We start from the raw sequence: 22,228 nt of genomic DNA on the forward strand, positions 1-22,228 counted from the left end.
TCATCAAACTTGTGTTGTTTTCTAAATTGAAAGAGCATAAGGTCCCACTTTCACGCAACAGAATAAACTCCTCACCTCAATAATTGTATCAGCGTATAAGAAGCTTATTGTAATTACAATATTGTCTTCTTAGGGCAGCAGCCTAAAACATGAAATACAAATCACTCATTTCTAAATTGAATGGAAACCCGTTCAAAGCAAAGCAATACTAGAGGACAGAGGGATTAAAATGTAAGTCCGGTACATTTAATATTTACAGCACAATCACACAATTAATCTGACAATGTGTTCTGTGTTTAATACCTGAACCGACTGGTGTCCCATCTTTGTCAGTGGTGTGAGGGGGGGGGAGGATGGGAGTCACTATTTACTTCTGACCCAAATGCAACCCATCATGCAGATTTGGTACTTTAACCAATGACAACTGTTAGTTTTAAAAGCAGATTGGTTTTTATTTAGCTCCTCTGTGGTAAATGTGGTGTTGACACCTGAATATAAGTTAGGGCTTCTGACATATAAAAGCTCGTAAAAAAAGGTCAAGCCCTAGATGTTGGCAATTTATTTACCCACCTGCAAATGTTTTCAACCTAGACTCTTTTAATGAACAGTGGGGTGAATCAAACATTGGAGTAAAAGTGCTGAAGTTGATCATATTCCTTAGATTTTAAAGCAGAAATGAGAGATTAAATACTTTAAACAATATGCAAATATACTCAAGTAAAATGAAATTACCTTGAAGTTGTTCTGAAGTACTTCAGTAGAATATACATGGACTGAGTTCTCTTGACTGTGGAGTCTTTTTAAGCTACAGTCAAGTTCAAGAAACCAGTGTGAGATGATCTGAGGTTTATGACATGATGCTTCATCCTACTGGAAGCAGACAGCGGAAGATGGGTGCGGTTTGGTCATGAAGGGATGGACACGGTTAGCAACAAAACTCCAGTAGGCTGTAGCATTAACCAATAACTAGTTTATAGAAAGGAGCCCAAAGTGCAAGGAAAATATCCTCCACATCATCACACCACCAGCACCAGTCTGAACCACTTCTGATCAACCACCACCCGATCATTGTCGCAGCATAAATGTAAAATCATCACATAAGGCAACATTTTCCTATGTTCTTTTCCCCAAACGTACATTTTGATGAGCTTGTGTGAAATGTAGCCTCAGTTTGCATTCTTAGCTGACTGCAGTGGCTCGTATGGTCTTCTGCTGGGCATCCTCTGCATAGCTTTGTTGTAACAAGCAGTTACAACAAAACTTACTATATGGCTTTTTTTTTTATTATGCTTGTCTTTCAAATAAACTCATGTGTTCTCCTGTAATCTAACACTGAGCGTTTATAGTGGCAGAAAATTATTAACTGACTCATTCCTCATAGATCATTTATTATTTAACCTCCTGCAACAATTCCAGGACGTCCAGAGTCAGGTGGGTTATCATAAAGAAGTTCATGGTGACATTAGTATAAAAAGATTACCTCCAGGCATTGAAAAAAAGGAGCGAGACTTTTTTGTTTTTTGTTTTAATTATGAGAACAGTAGAATATGACTTAAAAAAAGGTAATGTTTTTAATAATGCTCTCCCAAGTTCTTCAAACAATTTTTCAAAAGAATGCTGCTGTCAGCCCTATTCTTTCTGCACCTTTTCCTATCAGATTTTTCCTTTCTATTGAAATGCTTTGATTCAGCATTCTGCCAACAGCCAGCCTTTTTATCAGTGACCTTGTGTGGGTTACAGGCCTTGTGGAGGATGATGATCACGATCATCACCTGAATAACTGTCACCCTTCCCTTTGTGGTTGCATGTGCTGAACTAGTCTGAATTAAACAGTGTATTTATAATGTCTGAATAATAATGTATACAAACATGCAACTTTTATCCAGCGCTGGATAAAGACCAGTATTCATAAATATTATAGTAACATTGTCTCCTTCTCTCTGGTTTTTACACAGCTGTGACTGTTAGCTAGCTAATGAGCTAAAGTCAGCGATATAGATAACTGGGAAAAGTGAAAACTTCATGGTTCATGCTTCAAGGTATAGACAGGAAGAAATCATTCTGGGACTCTAATAAGTTCTTTACAAAACAGCAACACGTTAACCCCTACTGTTGAAGTTCCTGTAGGAACTGAACAACTCTAAATTCAAGGAAAAGCTGAATTTGTTTTCTTTAAAGCTCAGATGGAACTTGATGGCCTGAACATTCTGACTGCATTGTGGACTTTGTCATGCTGGTACATGGAGAGAGGCACTGAGAACACGTGTGTGCACACACAGCATGTCTCTTCATGCTTGCTCTTCCCCTAGCCCAGTGGTTCCCAAACCTTTTTTGCTAGGCCCCCCTTTGTTGTACAAGAAAAATGTTCGCGCACACACACACACGCACGCACACACAAATGGCTCTGCGCCCCCCCCCCCCCCCCCCCCCCCCCCCCCCAGGCGGGCCCCACACTTTGGGAAGCTCTGCCCTAGCCTCTTGTGTCACTTAGTTTTGCCTTATTATCGTCTTATTTGTTGAAAATTTTGAAATGTAGAGTCTGTGAGCACAAGCAGAAGTTTTTGCTTGAAAAGTAACTGTGGCCTCTTTTTCAAAGGCTTCTCTAATATTTAACGGTCGTGAAATATGTCAAACTTTTCTTCTCCTCTTCACTTAGCTGCTGTTTACAGTTTAAAGTTGTCATCAGGACAAACACTTCTAATTATACTTTGCTCCTCATTTTCTTTAAAAGCAAGAGAAGACAGAACAGATCCAGTAAATCTTTAAGTTTGGTATAGTAATCTGTCTTGATCTATTTTTATTTGAATGTTTTATTCTGTGTTTTATTTATTTATTATATGGGAGAAAGTCTTGCCAGCCTTGTGCTGAGGGCTGTGGTCATCCATCTGTTTTGCTCCAATAAACCCAAATTTCAGGGATATCTTCTTTAGATCTTATTCATATAACATTACTTAACAGTAAATAAATCTTGTTGAAGTCACTTTATATGGTAGGATAAAGACCCTACAGTGTTAATCTAGCTCAAATGTTCACTTGGATTCACTGATGAAGTAAATGCAATTTGGTAATCAAAGGTGAGTTGACTATATATGTATACTCTGTCATGGTTGGACAAACAAGGATGCAAACCACAACTTAACTGTTTGGCTGAGACAAAACAACAACAAGGCAGTGATCATAGCTTAAATGTACTCAGGATATTGTTAAATATGCAAATATTGTTAATTATTGTTACATTTTCTGTCAGTCTTTGCCAGGTATCCTGTTTGAAGAAAACACTTTGGAGCCACTTGAATGCATGTTTATGAACATATTTGAAACTGATTTCAAGGAAGATAAAAATGCTAAGATTTTAAAGATTGCAAGTTACTTTGTTCATATATTGGCTGTTTGATCATTTTATGATGAGATGGATTGTGTCATTATATTTAAGTATAGTTTTTGAGGTGATGAGAGTAAAAGTGTGGCGGACCACCAGGTGGCTCCACTCACACACAAGTTGAAGGGAAGTGTGGGGGTGGAGATTTTGGCGCTGACAATGGTCGTGTCCAAATTCATGGGCTACATTCTCCCGAGGACCCGGCCTTCGCGGTCTACGTGGGCCGGGTCCTCAGAAGATCGGGTAGGCCGGAAGTAAACGGCCGTGAAATTGGACGGTCTAGCCTTCTGATTAGCGTCACCGCTGTCTCGGTGGAGTTTAATAAACTCGGCCGTCTGCTCCTTGCTGTCTAAAATATAACAGGACACTGGAGTAAACTCTCGGCCATCTCACACTTCTGTTTAATCAGTTTTCTGTTTGACGTTTAGTCAGCTGTGTAAAAACCAAGGATGAACCCACCCGGGGGATTAATAAAGTTTTATTTTATCTAATCTAATAACTTTAATCTCAGCCAAACCGATTTACTCACGAACAAACAAAACACTGAAAAAAAGCCCAACAATAAAATTTTTAGGTTGTCTAAGTGACTTATATATTACGTTTGTCACGGCCGGGCGGGTTACACACAGTAATTCGGCATGCCCGTGTGGCGTGTTGGCTAGACCCAAGCGTGGCGAAGGCTAGCGGTGGGTTTGGAGCAGGCAGGCAGTTATTCTAGTAACGATCAGTGCACGAAGCGTGGCTTCGGAACGGTCGTTACCGACAGAGAGCGAGCGGAGCCGGGAAGAGAAAAAGGATTGAAGGGATAATCACTCACGGTTGCTGAATCAGGCGGAGACTGACGTCGGCAGAGTTTCGGAGCTCCTGACACGAAGAGAATGATGTCTGGCATCTCTCTTTTAACCCCGGCCCCGTGATCAGCTGATCACAGCTGATCACCGGCTGACAACGTTTAACCCGAGCAGCGAAAGTCCGCGGTGATCTGAAAATGATGTGCCGGGAGTTGTGCCATTCTCGGCCGCATCAGTAACCCTCGAGCTCCCGGCTAGCTATCGAGCTGGTGGGTAGCAGACGTCTCCGAAAACGTCGAAGCACTTTAGCAAAGATGCGATATCTTGATAAACCGAGCAGATATTTGATGTTTACACAGCTACTTTCTCGCCTGAAAATATGTTAAAAGTTTATTTTGTGACCCAGAAAGATTAATAAGAGTAATTTTAAAACTTAGTAGCGGCCGCCATTAGCCGGAAACTGGAGCTTGGCTGGGCCGCGCTATGAATTCTGGGATATGGTGGGCCATGAAGGACACACCCGACCCATCCTTCAAATTCGGAAAAAGGAGCACGCATTTGTCGGCTGCATTCGGAGGGGTCTACGAATTTGGACAGCCTTCGGCGCGTCGCTGTGACGTAATCGGTCTACAAATGCGGCCTCAGGAGAATGCAGCCCATGAATTTGGACACGACATATATGTGAAGTTCTGTCAGTTAATAAAGTGGTTGGAGTGAGACACTGAGACCTCTCCTGTCGTTGTTACATACCTCCACATTGGTGACCCCTGTAGTGAACATGCTAAGGCTCGACGACGAAGCCAGCTCTGGCCTGGAAGCATCGGCGGCCGCCGGACCTTCACCTCCGCCGATGGCTGCGTTTGCTGTGGCGCTTAAATTGCCGGATTTTTGGCTTCACGATCCTCCTTCATGGTTCATGCACGTAGAAGCTCAGTTTGCTCTTCGTGGAGTTTCAGCCGACGACACTAAATACCACCATGTGGTGGCCTCACTTGACCCGCTGTCAACCCGCCGTGTGATGACTCTCCTCCGGGATCCCCCAGCCCAGGGCAAGTGGGGGTTAGGGTTTACTGGTGGCCAGCAGCTCGAAGGAGCAGCACATGTTCCATCTGCGTCAGGTTTTTCAGCGTTTGGCGGAGCATGGACTGATTATTAATCCGTCTAAATGCCAGTTTGGGTTGCCCGTTCTCGATTTCCTTGGGCACCGTGTTTCCGCCGAGGGCGCGGTTCTGTTGCCTGACAAAGTCCGAGCTGTTTCGGAATTTCCGCGTCCCACGACTGTTAAGGCACTGCAGGAATTTTTGGGGATGGTGAATTTTTACAACCGTTTTCTCCCCAGAGCGGCACATCTGCTGAAGCCCCTTTATGGGGCGTTAAAGGGTAAAAAAGCTAATGACCCCGTTGACTGGTTTCCGGACAGCATCCAAGCGTTTTCTGATGCTAAGTCAGCGTTAGCTAATGCTGCCCTTCTGGCCCACCCATCCCCCTCAGCGCCGATTGCGTTGACCACTGATGCGTCGGACATAGCGGTGGGTGCGGTGCTGGAACAGCGAATCTCGGGTGTCTGGCAACCGCTCGCCTTTTTCAGCCGTACGCTACGTGACAGCGAACGCAATTACAGCGTTTTTGACAGGGAGCTACTGGCGCTCCACCTGGCGTCTCGTCATTTCCGGTTTTTTCTCGAGGGTCGTCACTTTACCGCATACGTGGACCACAAACCCTTGACGTTTGCCATGTCCAAGGTTTCCGATCCATGGAGTGCACGCCAGCAGCGCCAGTTGGCAGCCATTTCTGAGTTTACCACGGACATTCGGCACGTGGCTGGTAAATCCAATCATGTGGCTGACTGTTTGTCCCGTGCGCTGGTTTCTCCCGTCTTTCTCGGCATAGACTACTCCGCCATGGCTGCCGATCAGAGCGGTGACCCTGACATCCTCGCGCTTAAATCCACCCAGACGGGCCTCATACTGGAGGACAGTGTAACAAACCTTTTGGGTTATAGCACCACTAGGGGGGGTTGCCCAACTATTGTAGTAGCTGTGGGGGTCTCCTAGTGGGTGTGTGAGTTGTTAGCGGCAGCCATTTCATGCTGCTCATGTTCCATGCTCCAAGAAAGCACCTTACTTACTGTTGTGACAAGCTGGCGCTGGTGGTACCAATCCCCGCGCATGTAGGTTCGGACGAGTACAGCCGAGGAGACCTGGCTTATAAAGTGTAATGTTGCTGACGGCGAATAAAGGTCTGTTATTGGATTTAACCGACTGGTTCCGTGTTATCCGGCTAACCTCCACACCACATGCCCGCTGGACCGGCTAGCCGCTCCTTCCTCGCCAGACTGCTGTTACAACAGACCCGTGCAGGACGGTGGTCCCCTCCTTGTCTGTGACGTTTCCACCGGCCGCCCTCGCCCTGTGGTTCCCGCTTCCTGGCGTCGTCAAGTTTTTGACTCGGTACATGCTCTCTCTCATCCAGGGGTCCGGGCCTCTGTTAAACTGGTCAGCTCTAAATTTGTTTGGCCAGGCCTTCGCAAATCTGTTAAGGAATGGGCGTCGGCGTGCATTCCCTGCCAGTGCGCGAAGGTTCATAAACACACCAAGGCGCCCCTGGAGCCGTTCTTCATACCCGGCAAACGTTTCGATCATGTGCATGTCGATCTGGTGGGTCCCTTGCCGCAGTCACAAGGTTTTACGCACCTTTTGACTGTTGTTGACCGGACCACCAGGTGGCCGGAGGCGGTCCCCCTGGCGTCCACTACCGCAGCAGTGGTGGCCAAGGCGTTTTTGTCGACCTGGGTCTCGCGTTTCGGCCCACCCGCGGACATTACATCAGACAGAGGCCCCCAGTTCATTTCCGAGCTTTGGTCAGCCATGGCTGATGGACTGGGGGCTAAAGTCCACCGCACAACCGCATACAACCCGCAGGCTAATGGGATGTGTGAACGGTTCCACCGGTCGCTGAAGGCTGCCTTTCGCGCCTCCTTAAAGGATGGCAATTGGGTTGACCGCCTCCCGTGGGTTTTGCTTGGGCTGCGCTCTGCGGTTAAGGAGGATCTCGGCGCTTCCCCAGCTGAGCTAGTGTTTGGTCAGCCCCTCCGCGTGCCTGGAGAATTCTTGCCTGAAAATCCTCCTCCCTGCTTCGATCCATCGGTGCTCTCTCTCACCCCGCTTTTGCACTCGCTTCGGGTTCCTGGTCCGGTGCACCATTGCGTGCCTGACACCTTTGTTCCAAAGACTTTAGAGACTGCTAAGTTTGTTTTTGTCAGGCACGATGCCCACAGGACACCGCTGCGGCCGCTGTATGACGGCCCGTTCAGGGTTATTGAACCGGGCCAGAAACATTTTGTTTTGGATTTTGGGGGTCGAAGGGAGACTGTGTGTGTTGACAGACTTAAACCAGCACATGTTCTTCCGGACAGTGATGTAGTGCCGGCCCAGGCCCCTCGCCGTGGCCGACCTCCTGCGCTGGGGTTGACAGTCTCTGGTTTTCCCCCCAGGACTACCCCCGGACCACCAACGTTTGAGCCTCCTCCTGCCTTTCCTGCTCGCCTTCACCAGCCTCGTTCACAGGATGGACCTTCCTCTGCCTGTTCTCTCCCTCCCAGGTTCAGTCGTGCGGGTCGTTTGCTTAGACCCAGGGTCCTGGACTGAATGGAGACCTGACTGTGTGTTCTAGGGGGGGTATGTGTGGCGGACCACCAGGTGGCTCCACTCACACACAAGTTGAAGGGAAGTGTGGGGGTGGAGATTTTGGCGCTGACTATATGTGAAGTTCTGTCAGTTAATAAAGTGGTTGGAGTGAGACACTGAGACCTCTCCTGTCGTTGTTACATACCTCCACAAAAGGATATTTAACTGTAATGTAGCAGCACTGTTATCTCAGATTAATTTAATTTTAAATTCAAGAATTTTCAAGTAAATCATGTTTTAATTATATAGAAATGTGTGGTTAAGGATATAAAGAAGTATTTTAAATGAGTTACAGTGAAAAGAAGTGTCTGTAAATGGTAATATAAACAGAATTTTCCATTTTTCTATTAACAGACATTTGTTATTAAAGGTAGTGAAAATATACTGTAAAATCTACAGAATTTTCCATTTTACCATTTACAGAATAGTCGTGAAGTTTTTCTAAAGATTTTTTTTACAGTGTAATATGATGTGCCACTGGGACACATAGAGAGGGGAGTAAGCCAGAGCACTGTCAGGAGAAACCTGACATAACAAAGAGAAACCATATTTTTTCAATATTGGCCTCTCTTCAATGGCTCCCTGTTAAATCCAGAATGAATCCAATTTAAAATCCTTCTCACATACAAGATCTTGAATAATCATGCTACAAATTTCAGGTACTATAAGGTCCTCAAGATCTCACGAGAGCACTTTGCGCTGAGACTGCTGGTTCACTTGTGGCTCTTTGGATATTTGAAAGTACAATAGCAGGTCGACCCTTCAGCTTTCAGGCCTCTCTTCTGTGGAACCAGATTCCAGTTTAGATTGGAGAGTCGCCTTTTCTGTTTAAATTTTTTTTTTTAAGTTTAAAACTTTCCTTTTAAATAAAACGTATAATTGGGGCAGGATCAGGTGACCCTGAACCCTCCTGTAGTTACACTGCAATACACCTAGGCTGCTGTGGTCTTCCCATGATGCTCTGTTTCTTCCTCACTGACCTCTTTTCTGTTTTTGTGTGTTTATATAGCATCTTGTTATTATTAATCTCTGGCTCTCTTCCACAGTGCAGCTTTTGTCCTGTCTTCCTTCTCTCACCCCCAACCGATTGTTTCCCCTTCATGAGCTTGGTTGTGCTCGCACTGTTGACAAACTAGTGGAGGAAAGTATTTTATGGTGGATAAATTCTTTAAAAAAACTATTAAACAATAGTTGAATTGTTTAATTAATTGTGATTTTTAAGCATTTATAAAGTTAGTTTGTTAGATCATTGTTCCACAGAGTGGACCTCATGCAGCCCCTGTTTTATAGCAAGGAGTTTTACAAATAACATATGGACATGCTTGTTGCTATTTGTCTACTTAATGCGGTTTCCAGGGCTCCGTGAGAGCAGAAAAGGACCAGATGTTCCTTTGCACCATCTGAAGGTCACCAGCATCAGTCTAGTGGCGTTGGTTGTGATCGAGGGCAGATGTTCCCAGGGTTATCCATTCCATATGGCTGCCACTCGTCCACTGGCCTTTTCACAGCACAGCGCTTGTAAACACGCTTCAGTTTGCTGTTCTCTTTTTTTCTGACCCTGTAAAACATGTCCTAAATCCAATCACCTAGTCCCTTTAGAGGGGATGATGTTGATGAATGGAAATGTGTAGTGGTAGTAGTGACCTATAAGCCCCTATTGAGATTACAGGCAGGCAAGCAGCCAGCCAGCCAGGCCTGGTCAGACCACTGGGAAACGGCTAGAGCTTAAAGAGGGATTGTTTAGATAGACAATAGTGTCTACCTGGTTTTAATCCCCGCTCAGAAAGAGTATAGAGGATTGGCAGAGTTTAATAAATGAAAGTGCTCCTATAATCAGGATTTGCCAAAGTGCCCCTTTGTGTTAATCGGACATTTTTTTACAGCATGGTTTTTGACATCTGCCACAGCAAGTGGTGTTAACCCTCTGCTGCCCCAGCTGTACGCAGCACATTTGCACCAGACTTCATGCAGAGAAAAGCAAAAAGGGAGAAGTAAGTAAAGTTACACCGTTTAGTGTTCATGCACATTTCTGTTCTGTTCTGTACTTTAAGAGATGGTACAGAAATGTTTCTTCATAGCATCTTTATTCAGCAGTTGTTGTTAAAAAAAGCCTAACGCGGGTGTGTTGCAGCATCCCTTTTTTACCTTATAACTTGTTCATATTTTATAGTGTGTCATAATGTACTTGCATATACTCTATAGGTTTTAGCCAGATTGCAGCCATCATGGCACAACCTCATTACTTACTTAGCAGAGGCTAATAGAACGGGGATGTGTAATTACTTCAGAGCTAAAATAGAAAGCTGCATTTTATTTAATTAAAGTTCAGCGCATCAGCAGTAAAGCATAATAAAATTGTTTTAAAATCAAGGATTACAACAGTAAATCCCAATGGGCCAGATGTGAGAATGGGAGGGGCCGCTGCATTCTGGGACCAGATTAAACAGAAAATCCCACAGGGCCGCACTGTCTTTTTCCTGCAGCTTAGGGGCTTGTGTGGATTCAACATGCTGTAATCCACCGATTAGCTGATATAATCACCTGTAAATACACCTTGGCCGGGACGTTACTCTCGGCCATTAGGCTCTGGTCTAATGCTCCACATGTTCGTCGGACCGTTTACTGTTGAGACGGGTCGGATTTCACCTCATCTGAACTTTCTGGGAATTTGAAGCAGACGGTCGGCCCAGACAGACAGCTGTACTGACTGTGTGATCCAAATGAGTTCTCAGAAACTTAACTGGAAAATATAAATGCTCTTTGAATCCAAATTAAACCCAAACTAAGTAGAATATAAGTGGTTTGAAGCAGCATTGTAATTCTACTTTGTCTATTTGCTCAAAGCACATTTCAACACTGCATGCTAATACTTATAATTACAATAAATGTTAACATTTTACATTCAAAACTAGTTCAATATTTGTGCTTTGCCATTATATTTATGGTACTAAACCAAAGCTGAAGTTACAGGTGAAAAGGTAACGCTTACACAAACTTCAGAGAAAAGTAATTCACGCACTGCACTGTATATATTTAAGTTCTTACTTAATCTAAATATGCCAATACATCGTCTGCCACTGCTCTGCTGATCTTATATCAAATAAGTTGATCTAATGAATTGCTGCCACACATGGTCAGGTCGGTCTGGTGTAATTTGCCCCTCAACGTTCTTTCGCCACCTGCTGTCTGTGCACGGTTAAGAACACAAGAGACGGGAACAGTCTGACCAGTTCATGTTGTTTTAATGCCATGCCGTTCAGATTCAGCCTCTCTCCTCAAATCACTCCATTACATTGGATTAAACCATTAAAAAGAGGGATTGTATCTGTATTTGAGCCTGTGTTGAATTATTATTTTGTAAGACACTTTATAGTCATTACTGAAAAAGGAAACACATTATTTTGGTTCATAGCACATTAATGCCTGGCAAGGAAAAAAAAAATATTAAGACTAAATTGACCCAAAAAAAAAGAAATCACAAAACACAGAAGCAAACAATATAAACAATATCTTATATATAAAACAAATGAGTCATAATAAATATTACATAAACACACAAAAAACTAAACACTTAACTTATTTGGTTTGGGCAACATTTTGAGTAAAGTCCGTAATTACTGATCTGAAAAGCCAAACATCAGTGTGAATGTTACGTTTACTGTTTTTTTCTTCCCCTTAAATCTCCCAGAGAACACCATTCATCTAAAATGAGAGTCACCACCCCAAACTTTTTATTTAGCCTCCTCTTTCTAGCAAGAAACACAATCACGTGTGCACTCCTTTTGTTTTTCCTATAAATCAGTTCCTGTGTGTGCTTGTAAGCCATCCAAGCCTTTATATAGTGCAGAAAATTCCACAAAACAGCTTTAGTCACACATGTTCTGTCTATTTTTTAGGAATATCTTCTCACTAGTTCAACCTACAATCAAATAAAGAAGAATCAAGTCTTTATGAGCTGATATGCGATTGGCTGCTTTGGACTTGCTTTGCCTTTTTGCACTTTTATTTATTTAATAATTTTTTTGCTGGGAATCTACCAGCTCTACAAGTCTTCCATCTTTGTGTTTGTAATAGAACGGGAGCAATTTTGGTTCAGTCAGGATTGGACTCATAAGTCAAATGTAGACATTCATTCACAGTCACACACAGATGTCTTTACAGCAAACACGTACAAATAAAAATTCATTGTGACTGTAAATGTAAATTCACTCATTAGTGACCTTTCTACTTAACAAAGATAACTGTGCAATTTTTTTTTTTACTTTTCTGAAGCAAACCAGGACTAGTACAAGTATCAAGAGCTCGTCTTAGGCGCCGTTTTCTTGTTCAGCCACGTGTAGAGAAGATTTTCAAGATTTAGTTTTCCCTCTTTTCACCTCAGAAGAAGGGAGAAGTGCAGGACTCAGCTCCACCTTTTCTCTGGTGTGGAGTGCAGTAATGAGGTCTTAAGGCCTCCGCCGGGATGCCTCCTGTCTGTAGGGGCTCCTTACGTACTCCGCCCAAAGTCCAACTTAAGGTTCCAGCCCCCATTAATGCTACTTCCGTTGCAAAGTGCAAGCAGTTAATATCTCTCTGCCCCTCCCTCCCATTTGAGTAATTTGGAAACCAACGCAACAGCAAAATCAAAAACACAAATGGATTGCTATTGTTGTGATGTTAAAAAAAAGGGACAGTCATTGTCCAAAAAGCAACAGGAAGGGAGAGGGCAGGAAGAGAGCGAGTGCATTTGTGTGTTCAGTCCATCCTCATAAAATAGGGATTCTTCCTTGTAATGTCCATATGCCACCAGTCAGCATTTGGAAGAGCTGTTATACCTCCCTGGGGGGAGAAAGGATAACATTAATACACACATACCTTTCAGGAAAAGTACCTAAAACAAAATTTAGGAGCATTTCCTCACTTCCTTCTTTGAGATCAAAAACACTCCTGTATGTATAATAAATATGCAGCTGAAAACAGAAGGGCACAAGGAGCCTGGCTCTGTGAGACTAAGTTTCTTCTCAAACTATCAGATTATTTCTTATATAATAGAAGTAATGACTTACGATGCTGTCAGTGTGGAGTTCAGGACAAGAGTGGTGCGTATCCTGTACAGCTGAGCCAGCGTCAGCTTCTTGTGTTGGCCTGGAGATTTTCTCTTTTTGGGCGATGCCTCCGCTGCTGACTTGGCTTTCTTATCTAAGCAGGCAGAAGGAGTCACTTCCCCATCTGAGCTGTCGCTCTGAGAATCGTTATCCTCGCATTGTCCGTCGGGCGCCCCGTGGCCATGCCTGGCTTCCGCCCTCCTCAGGGTGGCACTGAGTTTGTCAGAGGGCAAGCTAATGCTCAAGCAATCGTCAGACTGGTCGAGGTCAGTGGAAAATAACTCCTTGTTTTCCACTGACGAGTTCTGGTCCAGCTCGGACATGCTCTTACTGTGCGACAGCTTTGACGTGTCCATGTCTCCGCACAGCGATTGGTCCTGCGTCTCAGAGCTGAGGGAGTGTGTGTGGGAGATGGGGTGGCTACCATGAAAGTGTTGCAGGAGGTTGTCTTCGGAGCGGGATAGAGCCAGAGAGGACAACCCCAGGAGGCAATGGAGTCGGGGGTGTACATGAGGCCGCCGACGAGGTTTAGAGGACTGGACAACTGACACCTGAGACCCTAATGAAGCATCCTCCTCTTCTTCCTCTTCTTCATCCACTTCTTCTAATTCTGTCTCTTCGTGCTCTGGCTCCTGACTCTCCCTGTCTCCCTCTTCCTCCTCAGTCTCCTCGCCTTCACTTTGGCCAGGCTGTGGCTGCAGTTCTCTTAGGAGGGATTCAGGGGAGAGGGTACCGTAGGCGCTGTCCATGGAAAGAGAGCGGCACTGGGGGTCCAGGTCCTCACTGTCTGGTCCCGTGCCCTGATTGTGCTCAGTGTAGATGGCGGAGTGGACTCTGAGTGGACTTGACGACTTCTGACCCACAGACCTGTCAGAAAGGGAACCCACAGCGCTATCCAAGTCTTTATTAGCGCTTTCCTGGAGGTTTATGTTGGAAGCAGGAATTTCTGAGTGCTCGCTGGGCTCATCGACATCCATCACTGATAGGGTCTCAGTGGAACCGTCTGATTGACTGAAAGGAGAGTTTTGGTTGAACGTTAGACTTAAAAAGCTCACCAGAAAGCGTGTAAGGAAAACATCAGAGACAATAATGGATCACTTTAAGGAATAGTTTGAGATTTTAAGAAAACAATTTGTGTAGAGTTCTATTCATGTTACAAAAGTGCAGCAGATTTTATTCTTTACACTTCAGTACCTTGAGTTTTGCTGATCCTTGTGACTCAGCAAAGGGGAACTTGTAGTGGAGTTGCTGCTCTCATCTTCCTCCTCCTCTTCTCCATCCCCCATACATCTCTTCTGACTGTCCTGCTGGCGGAGGAACTCCTCAGTGCGAAGCCTTTGGAGCTGGTTCTAAATTGTAAAGCACCATTTACATTAAATATGTAAATGACTGTAAAAATTTGTGCTTCTAAAGTAAAAATTAAAAAAAACAAAAAAAAACAAACCACACATAAAAATCTCATATCTGGATGCTGTCCGATATTTTTTCTATAATAAAACATTGCTATCCTACCTGGACATTGCAGATTGCATCTATCCAACTTCGCCCCTGGGTGGCGCTGTTGGCTTGGAAAGTGTACGCTGCCACTGCACTCTTGAATTCATTGAGGTAGATGAGGATGAAAGAGCCTGTAGGAGACATAAAACGTGAAAAATTTAGTACTCTGTGGATTGAAAAGTCACCTATATAATTAAATAGCTTCTCAAAAGGTGAGAATTTCCTGGATTTTCTTCTTTATTAAAACAAATATATATTATTCAGGAGTTAAAGTCAGTATTTGAGCACTCACCTGGGTCTTTGAGTTCCTTACAGATGACGTTGTGAATAAGGAGAGGCTGACGGATAATTTTGACTTTCTCCACTCTTTTCACCGGCTTAGTAATTAGCAGCAGGTCGGTGAACAGAAAACAATAGACCTCCATCTGTGGGGACAGTAAACTCATTTCAGTTATGGTAACTCTTGTAATGTTTTACACATCTGCAGTTTTTGTGAGATTTTACGTAACCGCAAAGGAAACATGAGAATCCACGTGTAATCTGAATATAAAGATAAGAGCTCATCGTGTGTTTCCAAGCAGTCATGCGAGTCAATCTTACCCTACTGTCTTTGCCCTCCTTCATCCTCAGCGCGCCCTCGAGATGCAGCTGTCGAGTCTCTTCCGGAGATACATCTCTCATGGGAGCCATGAGGTCAAAGTGGTTGTACTCCTTGAGGATCTGAGGGGGGAAAGATAAAGGCATGAAGCAGAGTTTGACATGAAGTCTAATTTTAGGGCACTGGGGTATTGTAAAGTGTTTCTTACCTTCTCCACTTCTTCACTGCTCCCCTCTACAGCCTCATAGCAGTCTATACGGGCAGAGATGGTGGCGAGCTTCTGTTGTTCTTGACGCTGTCGCATCTGGGAGTCTACGCTGTTGATAAAGCCCTCTACTGTGGCAACCTTAATTGGAAAACAATGACAAACATACATTTGCATTCAGACCTCAGGCAGGGTGACAAGCAGTCAAAGCATATACTTTAGTGTAAATGAGAAAAACAGCACTTTCTAAATGCTTTCCAAGTTCTTACCATGCTGCTGACAATGTCACGGGTTGCTGGTTCATCTGTCTTCTTGAGAAGAATCTTCAGTAGGAGCGGGTATTTGGTCAGTCTCTGGTGAGGCTTTGCCAACATGTCGGCCAGCTTCAGACGGTTACACTGCTTATTGGTCTCTGCCCACTGAATTGAGTCAGACAAAAGCAGGAAGTCAGGCATCAGAAATGAGGAGAAAAGCCAAGGATGAGTTTTTGGGCAGAGAGCATCTGGGATTATCGTAATGGTAAGAGAAACCTTACCGTGACGTAGGTCCTGAAGAGCTCATTGTCCCTGAGAAGCGTGCGCATGTACTCCATGCAACCCTCCTCCTCCATGCAATAACGGATGTAGGGCTTGAACATGGTGCCAAACTGAACCCACACACAGAAACAAAGACATGCGTCATATTTACTTCTGTCATCAGGAAAACAAAGACGTACTAGCTGCTAATTCACGTTTCTTATCCTATTTATGCTTAAAAATTGTGAAACAGCAAGATTTTATGTTTACTGGCATCCAGTGCAGTGTACCTTTAACCCAACTAATCAGGTGAATTGATAAAACACCTAAACCTTTATATGAGTCATAGTTACATAATCAGTCACACTTTTATATTGAACATGTAGTTACATGGTAATTACATTATTTATTAAATATAAAACCCTGGATTTTTTGACTTTGGAAAGATGCACTCAATGCTTTAAACCAAGATAAAGTTTCTATACTATTTAAATTAACTAGATGTCTTTCTTTTTTGTTGTCTGGGGGTGCATGCAGGGTTTGGATTCTCTTTTGTTGCATCTGTGGAGTCTGAAACTAACCGTTCTGAAACCATGGTGAAGGTCAGTGGGGTCGAGCAGAGCCCGGGCTTGCCTAGCCTTCTTCAGGGCAGGCAGCATGACCTGGGTCCAAAGGGAGGTGTGGAGGCGGACGATCTCCTGAATATTGCTGAACAACTTGGCGGGTTCCACCTCCGTCAGCAGGCCGCTCTCCTGCAGGTTCAGCAGCCCACACAGGAACAACTGCAAGAAGGGAGACATAAAAAGAGCGTAAGCCCTGAATATTACGACAGTAATCTGATGTAAGGCACTGCAGTTACGTCTAAACTTAAACTCCTTGTTTATTAGACAGCGATATAGGCCCCACACTTTGTCAATGTCTAATGAAAAAGAGCTTCATTGTATGTCTTATCTTTTACACTACACAACCCTCTTCATCTTACACAGTATGCAATTTATATATGCGTGAACAGACAACAAAAGCATTCTTTGCACTTACATCAGTGATGACTCGGAGTTTCTTTATGTAGGTAGCCTCTGTGTGCAGCAGCTCCCATATTGCTTCCTGCTGGTGGAACTGGCGTCTTGTCAGTGTCTGCGCACACACAGATTTTATTCATAAACATACACAATATTTATACGTTCCTCTCAACTGTTACAATATTAGCGTAAACTTCCTTTAGATTAGACATTTTAATCGCACCTCATTCCCATGTCAGAGTTTGGAGTACAACGATTACATCAGACATTTAAGCTAAATACTAAAACTCCCCAACAATATTTCCTCAGAAACTGTTTACATATACAAAAAAGTAAGAAATGAAAGGACAGTTCCAAGAACTTTGTTATTAATAAATGAACAATTAACTAAATGTTCACTTTCAAAACAAATCAAGTTACTGATTGCTTAGAATAAGGATAAGTGGTACAACATGGTGTGAGCCTAACAAACCATTTTTCCGCTTTACTCTTTAATTAAACACATCTTTATTATTTCTGCATACTTCCTTATGATTTCATGCTATAATGTAAATTGTATCCATACGTCAGTCGCGACGGTTGCTTATTGTCTTAAAAGTTCCACAGGAAATCTGTCACCCAACGCAACAAAAACAACAGTTTCCTTGTGATGTTCTCATATTTTTTTTACCGTAACTCACATCACCAACATTATTGTGTTTCAGCAATCAAGACAGTAATGTGTTCGGTGTAACTAACCATCAGAAGTACATTTACAGTATGAAAGACAGTATGTGTTGAGCAATAACCGCTAGCCCTGCTGATTGATCGTGGACTCGTTAACTCGTTACCATGTGCAACAACTCGGCGACGGCATGAGATGTGCGGCACAGAAATTCAGTTCCTTGTGGTAACATAACAGCGAAGTGCATTATAACCAGTATTTCAGGAAAAGAGGCATCAGGTTGAGTGTAAGAATGAGAAAGATAGATATAAGGAAGTAAGAATTGTGCACATACCAGAAACCAGCATGCATGCAAGTAATGTCATGAATGAGGAAATTGTAATGCCAAACCATTCGTGGTTCAGCATTACACCACTGGAAGTTACAAATATCTGCATTGATTCTAGTAGGAAACTGATTTTTTTCCATTATGTCTGCGCATACACGACAAGACAAAAGTGGGTGTGTTTGTGTGGTTTGCTTATCTGCACTGTACCTCTGAGTTGTCCAGTAGCGTTTGCCAGCTGTCCTCTAGGGATAGGTCGATCTCCTCCTCCTCCTCCTCCCAGGAGTCCTGGTGGAAGGAGAGCTGTCGTGGCACCTTTGGCAATCCAAACAATGAGTAGGTCTGGAGTTTGCTCTGGAGCTGCTCCAGTCGATCCACCTCCTGCGATCAGATAAAAAACAATTTCAAAAACAGATGTGACTATTTTGAACAGAAACATGAAGAGACGCAAAAGTAACTGTCCATTTGTGTGACTGTTTATTGTTACATTCAAACTGTAAGTAGAGAGGGGTCTGTGTATTATAAGCATACACAATCCCGTCCTTGCTGGCGCCTAGGCCGCTATTCAGGTCTTTGTTCAAGCTGGCAGGCCTTATGTAGTTATGAAAATGAGCTCCGTGCATTGAGACCATCTTAACAATAGGAGACGGGGAGTGGGGTGAGTGCTACAAAACAGTGGAAAGAAACGGAGCGGGAGGATTGTGCTTCTTGAAAACAGTCAACAAAAAGTCAGAAATGTATGGGGGGAAAAAAGATCCAAAGTTAGGACTTCTCGCTAAAGTTTGGTGTGAAAGCAGCTCAATGTTGTTTAACCCTACAATATGGAGGATGCCAAAGGTCCAGACCCAGGTGCAGGATCTCTGGCCCTGAGGGGATTTAAGGGGACCAAATAAATTGAAAAGGGATGGGCCCAGCAATGACAGGTGACTGACAGAAACTGTCTCCATTTGACATCTGCCACTGTTAAGGATGTGACCTCAGGGGATGAAATACAATGGAAGGCATGTTTGTGTGTGGGCGCGTGCCTGTCCTTCATTAGAATCAAAGTTGATTATCATTTTCAAAAACCTCTGATCCAGAAAGAGAAAGCCTTTGCTTAGGTTAACCTTGCGATCTTTAACGAGAGCTGAAAGGCAGACGGCGTTCCTTTTAAACAGAGCCAGGTTTACGCCTTCCCTATTTTCCATTCCTTATGATAAACTTGTTTATCAGCCATGTGATAAAAAGTTAAAAGTAGGAAATTTCCAGAAAGGATAGTGTTTTAAAAATCAAGATAAGAGTGGATAAAACTGAGTGCTAACAGAAGGCTTTTCCTCTACCTACTCATTTCCAGAGCTGCTGGGTGGAAAGTATGTGAGCCAACAAGTCAGGAGAACTTTGAAAGGAAATGACTTCACCAGGGCTCAAGGGGGATATGGCCTTCTGACCCCCTCCCACTGCTGCTTGCTACTGTTCTGTTTGTTTTTTTAATGTTTTCTTAATCTCAGACATCGTCTGGGCAACAAGCCTGCCTCCTACAGCCCTTTATAGCCAAAAGAAAGTGCAGCACTTTCACTTGGAACGAGATTGCACTCGCTTCTGTGATCATGTGATCGCAACCCTGTCGGCATTACCTTGCCAAAAGACCCCGCTCCAGCGTTGGAACTGAAGAAGCCACTGAAGCGGCTGGCAGCACGGTTCTTCCAGCTGTCGGGCCCAGCCCCTACAGCAGGTAGAGAGCCACCGATCTGTCCCAGAGCATCTGGGGTTGGGATATTCGCCTCACCCAGAAACTCTGTTATGTTCTTCCTCCGTCGGGCCTGACCCTGCGAGACAGAGAGAACAGACAAAAATCAGTTACATGATAGACCGTAATAGGAGGGGAAAAAAAGATCCAATGAGTGAATGAGGGGAATTATAACTGTTTCCAGCCAGACGCATCGAAAGAGACAATGACGAAATGATAGGACAAACAGGAAATCTGAAAGGGGAATTCTGAGCCAGGGATGACATCAACAGGACCGTTAAAACTATCCAAATGCCTGGACACAAACAGGAGAGGGAAGGACTGCCACTTCCTCGCTGTGTATGTTCACTGCATCACAAGGAGCAGGCGGGAGGTTGTTCCAAAAGAACAGACGGCCGAGTCTGGCCATTGTTCCCTGTCCATTGTTACCCTGTCAGCAGGCCCTGGCGTGCGCCCTCGCTCATGCAATCTCTGTACACTTTACGAGCAGCAGCAAAGCAAACAAACAGGGGCCACCTCAGTATCTGAGGAAGCAGTTGTTTTTGTCGTCGGAGTGTCAATGCTGAAGAATCTGCTGGTCAGGAGTCAGCAAGAGGCAGGACATCGACACCCTGCCACACTTCAAACACAGCAAAAGGAACTCACATTCCTGGACACTGACACCATTTCTGAAACTTGCCGTCCATTCCAGTGAAATTCTTTTACTCATCACCCCCCCAGAAACACAAACAAGCCTACACAAACACAATGTGGTAAAAACACCAAGCTGCTGCACTGATGGATATCACAGATGCACTTTCCAAGTCTTCTGGTCCAAAACTGTCTGACTCGTGAAATTTCACAAAATAGTAAACAGCCAGTTTTAATTCATCACAGCCTAAAGTTTACTATTACGAATAACTGACATATAATTTGAGGACTATCAAATTTTAAAATGTACCACAGATTAAAGCAAACTAAGACTGCACTTGACTTTTACTTTAGGGGAAACTGCAGGAACAAGAAGACTAGATAAAAAGCCTTGATTACTTGTAAAATGTAAACGGTTTTCAAGATAAAGTAATGATAACTGCCTGTCACCATAAACGTTTCTAGCATGTATATGTTACACAATGGAATGTAAACTGAAGCTAAAAAATGAAAAACTCTGGCTGAAATGTTGCATTGTGAAGACTCATTTCAGGAGGGCCTTAATGGTACCACTTAACTACAATGAAGGTGCATAAGTGTCCTATACAGGGTTGCATAATGAGTAAGTAAATCTAAATTTTTAGTCCTTTCATCTTTCAGGAGTTATTACCAAAGAGAGCAGTGACCTAACTGCAGAGTGACATCTTGGCTTTAAAACAAAAACTAAAGTGAAAGAGGGGAAAGGGACAAATTTGGAGGCGCTTTAGTTAAAAGGGAAACGAGCATGGAGCCATTTAGGGACTTTTTGTTGGTCCAACTGGTCAAGGACACAGGTGGTAGGAAGTGCCGAGTCCCCATGGTCAAACAGGGAAAATCTGAACCCTGTGCTACTGAGAGCGCACGACTGGTCAAACTGAAACCTGATTCATTTGTCTGACTTTGCTGTACGAGGCAATCAAAGAACAGGGTTTTATACATTTAAAGGAGGCTGTAATAATGGCAAAGAAAAGCAGCTAAAGTATTTCTACATATCAGATGGCATACATGAAGGAAACTTTGGATCAGAAATGAACACTGTGAACAGTTTAAAAACCTGTTTTTGAGGAAACCACTTTCAGCCTCAAGGCCAGGAAGTTGTAATTATAACCACCAAGGGATAAATGCCATCAGCAGTTTCCCACCATATTAACAGTGCTCACCATTGAAGCCAGCGGCATGTCAAAAGTAACAAAAACCATCCTAATCCTTCAATTGGATTCATGGATCGCAGCCCATTCTGGAGCCAGCTGCTGCTCTCTGTCAACCTCTCGCCTCCTCTCTTTCCACTTCCACTGTGAAACACACATCCACGTCGTCCTCGTTGTTCAGTTCAGCCGATGCAAAGTCAGTCAAAGAAGTCGAATGACAGCTACAACACTCCCACGTTATTTCATCATCAGAACTTGAACTTCAATAAGTCTGCAAACGCCTATTCCAGCTGACAGGATCCGGGTTACCCGCCGCGTCCTGCAGAGTCCGATCGCAGCTTCTCTTTGAGCCGGGACGTATCTGTGTCCTGCCCTGCTGTTCCGACAGTCAGCGGTGAACCTACTCACTGAGGCGCCCAGCCTGCTTGCATTTCACACACGCACTGGCCAGAAGTCATAGCAACCAGGAGGATCCTGCCTCATTGTGTTGGGCAGGAAAGAGGAGGCACCAGAGGAGGCTGATCTGAATATTAGGAGGTGGAGCTTTTGCGGCAGCTTTCAGGGAGCTCCCTGGTTTGAACAAGCATCCTGGTACTTGTGGTGATGCCAAATGGTCTTTAGTCTCAACAGGCTGCTCTGAAGTACAAATAAACTATCAACTCCCTGCTTGTGAATCAGGCACACTTTGGTTTTCTTCCCTCCCCCAAAGGATTCACCCCCCGATTAGCCCTGCTTGTAGTGCAAGCAAATTGCAGTTTGGATACTTCTTTTTTTTACTCTTATTTGGACGCAAAGCCATTATTCTTTGCCATCTTTAATCGCTGTTTTGCTTTAGAGATCCTTAAACAATGCCAGGCAACGGAGTCAAAACAAGGAAAGAAATTCCCCAATAATGACAAAAAGGGAAATCCCCTTTGTTTAC

The 22,228-nt window shown here is 44.0% G+C and overlaps 1 protein-coding gene across 4 annotated transcripts in view; it reads right to left on the reverse strand.

Moving 5' to 3' along the window:
* Nucleotides 1-11,079: 11,079 nt before the first annotated feature.
* The window catches only part of plekhg5b (pleckstrin homology domain containing, family G (with RhoGef domain) member 5b), a 79,624-nt gene continuing 68,475 nt past the window's right edge, over nucleotides 11,080-22,228 (reverse strand). For all 4 annotated transcript variants that reach the window (XM_085258689.1, XM_085258688.1, XM_085258690.1 and 1 more), the window contains 13 exons: nucleotides 19,377-19,568; nucleotides 17,974-18,144; nucleotides 16,794-16,889; nucleotides 16,337-16,537; nucleotides 15,776-15,886; nucleotides 15,510-15,659; nucleotides 15,244-15,381; nucleotides 15,038-15,157; nucleotides 14,730-14,862; nucleotides 14,453-14,568; nucleotides 14,135-14,289; nucleotides 12,902-13,951; nucleotides 11,080-12,674 (listed from right to left, as the gene is read on the reverse strand). In XM_085258689.1, coding sequence (XP_085114815.1) covers nucleotides 12,665-12,674; nucleotides 12,902-13,951; nucleotides 14,135-14,289; nucleotides 14,453-14,568; nucleotides 14,730-14,862; nucleotides 15,038-15,157; nucleotides 15,244-15,381; nucleotides 15,510-15,659; nucleotides 15,776-15,886; nucleotides 16,337-16,537; nucleotides 16,794-16,889; nucleotides 17,974-18,144; nucleotides 19,377-19,568 — 2,643 coding nt within the window. In that variant the 3' untranslated portion in view covers nucleotides 11,080-12,664. The remainder of the gene's footprint in view (nucleotides 12,675-12,901; nucleotides 13,952-14,134; nucleotides 14,290-14,452; nucleotides 14,569-14,729; nucleotides 14,863-15,037; nucleotides 15,158-15,243; nucleotides 15,382-15,509; nucleotides 15,660-15,775; nucleotides 15,887-16,336; nucleotides 16,538-16,793; nucleotides 16,890-17,973; nucleotides 18,145-19,376; nucleotides 19,569-22,228) is intronic.

Source organism: Mchenga conophoros, linkage group LG20, assembly GCF_057382185.1.
Source record: "Mchenga conophoros isolate Kocher_MC1m ecotype Shallow Benthic linkage group LG20, M_conophoros_male_GT1.1, whole genome shotgun sequence".
Taxonomy (NCBI): Eukaryota; Metazoa; Chordata; class Actinopteri; order Cichliformes; family Cichlidae; genus Mchenga; species Mchenga conophoros.